This window comes from Mesitornis unicolor, unplaced genomic scaffold (assembly GCF_000695765.1).
Source record: "Mesitornis unicolor isolate BGI_N332 unplaced genomic scaffold, ASM69576v1 scaffold15312, whole genome shotgun sequence".
NCBI lineage: Eukaryota > Metazoa > Chordata > Aves > Mesitornithiformes > Mesitornithidae > Mesitornis > Mesitornis unicolor.
In genome coordinates this window covers 1-10,259 of record NW_010171331.1, presented here as the reverse complement: position 1 = coordinate 10,259, position 10,259 = coordinate 1, and the positions used below count along the sequence as shown (strand labels likewise).

Sequence of the window (10,259 nt, the reverse complement as noted above, 5' to 3'; positions counted from 1 at the left end):
CCCTAAAAGGCACTTTGGCTTCATCTGCTACCAGAAACCTTCAGTGGTGTAAAATCTTTGTTTTTCTGAATCACTACAAATTTTATTAAAGCTGCTTTTAACAGTTGCCCCCATGCATCTGTGCAGTTTGCATCACTTCACACTCCTTATCCACCTCTAACAGCTCCCTCCTGGTTTTACACCACACTCTTTTTTTCCTTTTTAGCACCTTTAAGGACTTCACAGCACAGTTCAAGAAAAGCTTGCAGTCAGAGCAGCTGTGTCCAGGCACTGATGTTCATGGGAGAGCCTCACTGAGTGTTAAAGCGATGAGAAATGATGAGGGGTGGATGTTTGAGTGCCATGTTTTTAGAGTCAAAGGACTCCAAGCCACAAGGAGAGCTGGGTCTCCTCTCAAGGAGAAACTTCAGGCAAACCTGCAAAGCAAGCATCCCCTGTGCCTCTCACCTGAATGTGTCACTGCTACAAGAGCCTCACAGGCAAAGGAAAGAGTTTCTAACTTTAAGAAAGACTTCCCGAAACACAGCACACCCTATAAATAACTGTATTCCAACAGCAAGGGTGGATGCCTGGCTCGTGTCCTGCAGCCTCCAGTTACGGCCATAAAAAGCCAGGAGGGGCCAAGCTCTGTTCACCTGCGGGTGGCAAAACAACCCTAACGCTTCAGGGCTCTCCTTTGGAGTAACAAGAATAGGCAAATGGCACTACGTTTCTTGTGGTCTTCAAAATCCAGAGAGGACAGATCAGAAAGGAAAAAAAAGCAGCTGAAGAAGCTGAAGTCAGTGAGGTTGGGTAGATAACAGCTGCAATAAAACCAGATTGAACAACAGCTCATTGGTAAGCAAGTTCAAAATGTAAGAAAGCTCAAAATCCAACTTCACCAATGGGGCTTTTCACACACGTGTACCTGCAGACGTGTGTATAAGGTCAGCGTGACTCCTGTCACAGACTGGGAGGTAAGGCAGCGGTGTGCCAGCTCCCCACAAATACTCCTGCTGCTTCCCAGAGAGGCAGTTTGACTGCTTTATTTCATTTACTCAATACTCCAAGAAAGCACATGCGGCTAAAGCACTGCCTTTAAGGATGCTTGTCTAGTTCTAGCATGACACGCCAAATCGAGGCTTTATTGCTCTTCAGAACTAAAGGCAGCTGAAGCAACTAGAAACAAGCCAGTGTATTTACTGTCAGAGGCCTCAGCACGTGGCCTCTCCACTTAAATTTGAGAAGAAACTTCTCAGTGAGGGTGACAGAGCACTGGACCAGGCTGCCCAGAGAGGTTGTGGAGTCTCCTTCTCTGCAGACATTCAAAACCCGCCTGGACGCCTTCCTGTGTAACCTCATCTGGGTGTTCCTGCTCCGGCAGGGGGATTGGACTGGATGATCTCTTGAGGTCCCTTCCAATCCCTAACGTTCTGTGATTCTGTGAACCCAGTGAAGCTGTGCTGCTGAGCAGAAGCTGCGCTAGCAGCACAGGCCAACTGGACCTTTTCCTTGCAAGAGGGGACAACTGCAGGGTTTGTACCACCTCACAGCTACCTCAGTTCTCACCCAGCATTATGCATCTGGCACAGGCTAAGTGAGCTGTAGGTGGTCACCTAAAGACCTGCAGGTCTGAAGCACAAGAGGCCTCCCCTGGAGCAGGCCACTGCCTTGGGAAGGCACACACAGGGATCGGGCCAGGCCAAAATCATTTGTTTTGCTGCTTCAGTTGCTCTGGGGCCTGCTTTTGGCTCAATTTTGAGGACAGATGCAGAGGTATCTGTTCACAGCAAACAGAACTTTTGCTGTCCTACTTTATTCTGACTTGAGAGACTCCAACTCCCTGCAAGTCACTGGAGAACACATCTTAACACAGCTGATCTTGTTAGATGGAAGAGGCATTTTTCCACTCTCAACTGTCTCCCTGTTTGGAGGTTTACGATATTTTCAGTTGAAGTGATGTGTGCCATTTAAGAGTGAGGCTGCAAATCTCACTTGATGCAGACCACAGCACTGGTAGTGGCTGAGAAGCAGTAATCACACTAAGCTACATTTTGGTTAACCAACAAAAGCTATCAACAGATCTGTCGCTAAATCCAATACCCTAAACCTTCAGGTACTTTAAAAACCAGTATGAACAGTATATGATAAACCATTTTCTTTTGCGTTTTAAAGCACTGCATCAAATCAGTTACGTTTCAGAGTCAAATGAAGAAGCCAGGCAAAGAACAATATCTGAAATAGAAGAACTTTATGTAGACCATTCAGTGTTAAAAACCAGAGAATCAAACATCAGTTCAAATTAAAGAGCAGTTTCAAACAGAAGACATTTGATTAAAAGCTTCTTTTAACATTTAGAAATTTAAATACATTTACCTAAAGATGGGCAACCCCCATCCCTATGTTACTATACAATAGCTTAAAGCTACTTTTAAATGCTAGTTCTATGTTAACGTGAAATTCCAGAACTGCATTCTGATCTTTCTGTATATTGGTTATGAAATTGGGTGACTCCGTACTTCCTCCCACCACCCCAAAATAAATTTTAAAAATTGGAGCTTTACAACGTCTTGAATAGTATTTTTCAAAGGAGTAATTTGGAATAGTTTCCAACAGTTCTATAGGAGGTATTTTGTACAGTTTGGAGAGCAACTCCGTATAAAGTTCTATTGCAACTGAGCATTCACAGTATGCCACAGTCCATACATATTACTACATATACATATCAGGTTTGTAAACATTGGAAGAATACACAGAACATAGTACCACGATCCTCTGGTACTGCCGAAAGGAAGATGAGGTAACATTCATATAATCTCAAAGTCCACAGAGGTCCTGACTGAGTAGTTAAAACAGCTGCCAACGCTCCCGTTCCATAGTGTGTGGTTAAGGCTTTCTGCATCACGGTCTGCTAAGGCTGGATTCGTTCGCTCTCAGTATCCCAACTGCATCTTTCACAGCGTGGTAGATCACATTCTTCACCTGGGGGGAGCAGAAAAGGCCTTCAGTTGTACAGCACACAGCCTGCTCAGGCTGGAAGCCTCTGACATACAGAAAACACAACTTTCACAGAATCACAGAATCTCAGGAGTTGGAAGAGACCTCGAAAGCTCATCCAGTCCAACCCCTGCCAGAGCAGGATCACCCAGACCAGGTCACACAGGAACGCGTCCAGGTTGGCCTTGAATGTCTCCAGAGAAGGAGACTCCACAACCTCTCTGGGCAGCCTGGTCAAGCGTTCTGTAACCCTCACAGTAAAAAAGCTTTTCCTCATGTTCACATGGAACCTCCTATGCTCCAGCTTGCTCCCATTGTCCCTTGTCCTGTCATTGGCTGTCACTGAGAAGAGCCTGGCTCCTTCCTCCTGACACTCGCCCTTTCCGAATTGATAAACATTAATGAGGTCTCCCCTCAGTCTCCTCTTCTCCAAGCTAAAGAGACCCAGCTCCCTCAGCCGCTCCTCGTAAGGGAGATGCTCCACTCCCTCCATCATCTTTGTGGCTCTGTGCTGGACTCTTTCAAGCAACTCCCTGTTCTTCTTGAACTGAGGGGCCCACTTCCCCACTTGAACTTTCCCACTTCCCACACCCCGGGCAGTTTTTTCAGGTCAAACACACTTATCTGCGTGAGCTTCAGGAAAAAACTTGGGAAAAGAAGGTTCAAATTCTAACAAGCTATGAACTGAAACCCTGTAGCTTGAGGAGACTATTGCAAGCTCAGCCAGAGGGAAAACAAAAGAAATGGAAAAAGGAAACATTTCTAAAGAATCTCAGGAGAAGCTTCAGAAGACTTCCTCAGAATTACTAAAAACCAGTAACAATTCAGAAACCTGTGGAAATTCCTCTACAAGGTCCAATGCATTAAAGCTGATCTGAACATGAAAGCAACTTGGGGTGTGCAGACACACCCCTTAGGGGTTTGGTGAGGGTTGTTTAGGGGTTTTTTGTTTGCTTTTTGGTTTATTTTTAAAGAGTTCACCTTGAGCATTAGTGAGTTACCTGCAATTTATCTTCATGGTTCGTATGCGTATGCGATAGATATCTAAATTCCTGAGTGAGCCAGAAGCAATGCTTGACATGCTCTGGGGATACAAAGTCTTCTGCAACTTTAATACAACTGTACAGATTATGAACCTAGAGAGAACAAACAAGCATTAGCCATGTGCTCAAACATCTGCCCAAGTGGCCAGGCTGTAACAGCGGCCCTGGTCCTTGCCTGGTGTGGAGCTCCTGCTGGAATGAAAACTACGTCCCCTAGAAACTGTACAATAGCCCAGCCTTGAACTCCATACTCCTGGTGAAGGCGTTTTCTTAGCGATCGGTCCAAGTACCAGCTCTGATCATGAATGGGATCGTGATCGACTGGGTTTTCTTGACCTTGTTCTTCTGCAACCTGAAAAGTCACAAGAAGACAGGTATTACAACGTGCCAGTCTCTACCTATCAGTGGTTTGCACATGCACACACACCAGATAGAGCGACTTCCACCATGTGTTCAGGTACAAGAGTTACACAATGAAAGATTTTTAGGAGAAACGAAGTTGGGAGGCACAAGAAGTACTTTAGAAGAGAAATTCGAGGAGTATGGGGAGAATTTCTGCAAGAAGTTGCAGTGTAAATCCAATTAATTGTCCTGGGGCAAGGCCTGTTGTGACAGGACAAGGAGCAATGGTTTCAAACTGAGGGCAGATTTAGACCAGATATAAGGAAGAAATTTTTTACAATGACGGTGGTGAAATGCTGGCACAGGTTGCCCAGAGAGATGGTAGAGGCCCTGTCCCTGGAAACATTCAAGGTCAGTTTGGACGGGGCTCTGCGCAACCTGATCCTGTTGGAGATGTCCCTGCTTACTGCAGGGGGTTGGAGTAGATGACCTTTAAAGGTCCCTTCCGACCCAAAGCATTGTGTGATCCTATGATTCAATTTGCCATGATTGTTTACACCCAGGACTGTAGCCCAAATCCTCAGCTGGGAGGAGATCAACAGCTTTGTTCTACTCCAAAACAAGCTGCTGAAAAGCCTCACGCCTGCAGGCAAGGGACCAACAAGAGGTGTGAGACGCAGATGTCAAAGCTCAAAATGCCAACGCTTATCAAAGTCAATATCGTGTTTTATCAAGTATAAGATTTGTTCTTCGTTAACACGGACCAAACCTGCTGTAGCCTCTCTATGCTTCCACCTAAGACAACAGTCAGGCTGACAGGGTTCAGATCATCTCATTTATCCTTTTGACATCAACATACTTGCTCTTTCCCCTTTTAATGCACCAAAAGAAGTTCCAGAATTAAAACCACAATGATCATTTGTGGTGAATTTAAATACTGAGACAAGCCCTTTTGGATGCAATATCACATCTCTACTAAATATTTATCTCCCATGAAAACATCACCCAAAATACCTCATGCTTTTCCCTTAATCCAAATCTCATAAAGGTATGGAATAAAAAAAAAGTAGGAAGAGGGAGAGAAGGAGGAAGGACTTTGCGTACCACATTTCCCAAGAACATCTCACATGCGTGCTTTTAAGGATCCAGATGAAGATTAAACTTTCTTTTTGCTTAAATCTAAACCAGCTAATTCTTTTGTGTGCTACAAAACGTGTGGGCAAAAGCAGTGTATTTACACATGGGATATCTTAATGCTTCAGCTCACCACCACCCTCAGATCCTGCAAGATTCATGGCACATGAGAAGTTTTGTCTAGGATACATCTGAAGTGCATTTGTTTCCAGAACAACTGGGATAGAAAGGAGGAGAAAAGTCCAAGGATATGTATTTGCAAGGCTACACAGACAAAAGATCAGTTTTTAAGATATAACAGCTCACCTTTTTAAGGAATTCCCGGATCTTCTCTGTATCTTTAGCAGCATAAATGTGCCACAGAGCTCCAGGCTTTTCTCGACTTTCAGTAAAACGCTTAATTGTCAGTTCATCAGAATCACCATCTTGTATAGTTTTAAGCACTTCTGTTGAGAGTAAACACGAGCAGTTACATTAATGGACCTTCCCTCCAACCACAGAACCCTTCCAGAACACAGAAAGACTTTACCTTCTTCTTGGTCAGCCTGGCCTTTGGGGATACCCACATAAACCATGACATTAGCTGCGTCAGACACATCTAAATGGAGGTTTGTTGTGCCGTATTTTCTATCCTCTGGTGTTATTAAGCCTGAAAAGAAAAGAAAAAAAAGAATAGCAGACAAAAAGAAACCTTATATCACTCTCAGCAGTGCTATCTGAAAAGACCAGAGAACTTTTCCTTTTATCAGCAAACGACTCCAGTACAGCAATGTATTTTATATCCAGGACCTTGTCCCATCTTGTTTGCGTCTTCCCAACTGACCAATTTACAGGCTGTCACGTCAAGCTGACACATTGATCTGCATCTATAGCTAGCCTGCATGACAGATACAACATGTTTAAGGCCTGCCAGAAAAGAGTTTCTATAGCAGTTTAGAATAAAGCGTTCTCAGAAACAGTCTCTTTTTCACTCTAAAAGGCAGCTGTTTCAGTATTGATAGCATGATATCTTCACTGGCCAAGATCATGCTTCATTTTAAATGCCTTTTGAGTGACAGCAGATGAAGCAGCGATGGAGAGAACTGCTCAAGAAGACATTAAAAACTAAATGATACAGCCTAAAAGGAGAAGTAACAAAAAAGTGATACAGCCAGAAGTAGCGAAATGACAAATGCATGTGGCCAGCTACAGGAAAGAGAGGCTGTGTATGCACATCTGGAGCAAGCTGACTGGAAGACTAGGAATAAATATTATTGGCTTGAAACTACCTGGACAAGAAACATCTGATAAAATCATATAATCCTCTGGACACCACTAATAGCTTTAAGTAAGCCAAAATTAAGTTTTCGGATCAATGGGATTGTTGACAAATGCAAGGATTTGTTTAATTTACAGTAAATTTTAATTTGAATGTGTGGTCAGCGTGACCTTTAGAGTGAAATAAATCCTTACCATATGCATTGTACATCTTAGGGCCCAGATCTGGTCGTACAAAATAGTTGGGGAGTCGAGAGGCAAGGTTGAGCTTGCCGCCTCTCCTTGTGTATTCTGGCAATGGAATATTTTTCATCAAATCATCAAACCTGAAGTAATAGAGCACAATTTAGAGTTAGGAACAGATTAAAAAAGCAGACTGAAATAGATTGCAACAAAAGCTTTCGCCAGTCAAGAAACTCTTTGCCCAGGGGCTTAACTGGACACCATGAAAAGGAACAAAACAAGCAAGATACAGGAGTAGAGCAGATAAACAAATTTAACTGCTCTGGAGTAATGCTATTTGCTTGTGTAATCATCTCAACTAATACCAAACAGAATAAATCAGAATACTTAAAAAAACTTTTGGAAAAAAAAAATAAGCTTCAACTGAACTTCAGATTTCAGAATTACTCAGACTTATAGGAAGCTTCCAAAGTTTATCCGATCAGTGGCAATTTTAGGTCACTTTACTTGGCAATAAATACAATGAACTACATAAATATTTATCATAAAACTCGTTTAGCCTTTCCAGGCTCTCACCCTCTGAGAACCAAAACGGTTCACATGTGAGCAACTGCTTAGGAGGTGTCAAAATATAGTAATATTCCTACATTCCAGTTTGGGGGTGTACCACACAAATGATGAACAGTTCCTTTGTAAATTCATACCGAGAAGGCATCATATCTCTGAAGTCTTCTCCTGGAGGCCAGTCTTTAAGCTTCAACACCATTGGCTCTCCTTCTTCTGTTCTCAGGCGACCTATTAACACATATTAGGAAGTCTTAGCGTTTAGTAGTTGTACAACTCAAAATCCAAAGAAGCAAGACAATGAAATACTTAGCTTAAAATAACGTTCATTCCGCAACCACTAATGTAGAACCAAAGCCACACAAGTTCATCTGACAGCACATTTGGCTATTACTGCTGTGACAAATGTGTTATGACAGGAGATTTCAGAGCAGCCAAGCAGCCTTTACCAGCTCCCCTGCCCAAGCACCTCCTACAATTTAGCTCAGGCAGCTGTTTAGTGTTTGAGGCAAGAGCAGCTGATGGTAAAGCCAAATCTTTTCAAAGATCGAGTAACAGAAAAGAAAGGTCTAAGTGAGCTTTCCAGCTCACACTCTTCTCTCCCCAAGTACTCAATTCTGTAAAGTTACACCACACAAGCAGATGAAGTAGAACCCCAGATGCTACGGCAAGCATTAATTCTGGAAAAAGTCTGGTTTCACCCAGAACTGAAAGCAATCTTCTCTCCCCAAGTACTCAATTCTGTAAGGTTACACCACACAAGCAGATGAAGTAGAACCCCAGATGCCACGGCAAGTATTAATTCTCCTGGAAAAAGTCTGGTTTCACCCAGAAGTGAAAGCAATGCCAAACCTCATGCTTGCCTCCCTTAAACCCATTTTTATACAAAGTAACTTTAGTTCTTCAGGAACAAAAAGGCAGCTGCAAGTTAAAACAGCAGAACCCAATTACCTTGTGAGCACCAACCCTACACAAGCTCTTTTATGTTTCACTCCCACAAGCACACACGGTGAGAACAGATTGCAGACACACTGTCCAGAATGAGGAAAAACCCTGGAAAATCTTTTATGCTGCTTAAAGATGACAAATTTGTGCTAGGGCAAAATTACTGCTGCTGAACATTTTATCTACTGAAACAAAAATTCACACTACTTACTTGAAATATCTTCAAATCCATCCCAGAAGTCCCCTACAGTCGCTCCCGTGATGATTTCATTGGTCCTGCAGTTAACCAGATCTACTTCCTGTTGGCCAAATTCCTTCCTAAAGGACTCCGGTCTCCAGAGGTCTGCATTTAATTTGTGATGCACTCCTGACACCATTACAGGCTATGAAGAAGAAGAAAAATATATTCTTAAGAATGTACTGAACATTTGAACACCAGCGATTTGTGAGCACTGCATTTCCAAAATAAATGCTCAGCCTGCCTTACCAGAATTGTGCCATGCATTTGATCGTTCTTTATTTCAAGCTGTGAGGCAGCTTTTTACAGGGCCATAAGTTCAGCAGTGTGTTTAGAAACCGATTTCAAACAGTAAGATACACATCCTTTTATTCAAGGATCTAACAGCATTCATGAGGCACATTTTATGAGGGTTTAGCGTTGCTTATCACTGCAGTAAGTTTGTACCTGCCTTCAATTAAAGGGCAACGCACATGAAGTGAAAATTGAAAAAGCAGAAAAAACTTCAATACCTGTCCCTGCTTCCAGCACTCTCTGAAGACATTCCAGTTACTTTCATTGTTGGGATCTTGAAGACATAGCAAGCGGTTGTCACATAACCAGTAGTGAGGTGTATCAAAGCCCATTATCGTTGGCTTTATAGTCAGTCCTTGAGGTTTCTTAGGCAAGTCTGTAATGGTTCTGTTTTGCACCAAGGAAGCAAAAATGTCATCAAGTATTTTGGGTGTAGTCTTGAGTCCATTGTCTGTCTGATTGAAAAAATTAAAAGAGAGAAAGAAGAACAAAATAATTGGTGCGCTTTTCTGCTGCCTTATCCTGCAGACTTTAAAGACATTTGCCACTTTCAAAATTTCTCACTTGAGCTCACAATTGTGCACAGAAACAAAAATCTGCAGAACTTTGCTATCCACAAACTCACCATTATTAAATGCCAATGCCATTTCTGACACTTGGTCTATAGAATTCTGGCATAACAAGTTCTGCTCTGATTTACATTTCAGCAACGCTGCAGAAAACCAGGAAATGCAGCTCAGAACAGGACTTTCTTTATATCAAGGAACAGAAATGCAGTTTCCAGATTTAAACCAGAGCACTGCATCATAGACACTTAATAAGCCCTTTTTCCCAAATGAAGACACAATTTTACCAACTGTGACAAACATCTGTAGTACTCGTTCAGAGGGTTGGAACAGTTGTCTAAGCCTGCTATCAACACGAACCTGTGAAACAAAATTTTTCATCTACCTTTCCTCCAGAAGAGTTCAACAGATTCCGCAAGAAGCCTGTGTTATTGTTGCTCACGGGTGTTAATATTGCACTGTTGAATGTCTGCAGGGCTGCAGCGGGCTTAGCTAAACTAGGGAGTGTCTGAAGAGGTTTACTTTCATTCTTTGAAATGGGTATGAGGAGTTTCTCTGAAACGAAGAAAAGAACACATCTGAGAATGAAGCAAGGATTAATCCTCTGAACCATCAGGAGTACATGCTTTGGATTTATTTTTTTTTTAAGACAAGAAGATACTCCTTTAATGCAGACATGTAGGCATGTACATATATATAGATATATATATTTTAATA

At 42.5% G+C, this 10,259-nt stretch overlaps 1 protein-coding gene across 1 annotated transcript; it reads right to left on the bottom strand.

The window, feature by feature from the left end:
- Positions 1–2,211: 2,211 nt before the first annotated feature.
- KDM3A (lysine (K)-specific demethylase 3A) lies at positions 2,212–10,097 on the bottom strand (the record flags this gene model as incomplete). Its single annotated transcript, XM_010179997.1, has 10 exons — positions 2,212–2,961; positions 3,978–4,112; positions 4,195–4,371; positions 5,802–5,941; positions 6,025–6,144; positions 6,948–7,078; positions 7,640–7,730; positions 8,656–8,827; positions 9,195–9,431; positions 9,928–10,097. Coding segments are annotated over 10 exons (1,454 nt in total), but the record flags the coding sequence as incomplete, so codon positions are not given.
- Between the last annotated feature and the right edge of the window lie 162 nt (positions 10,098–10,259).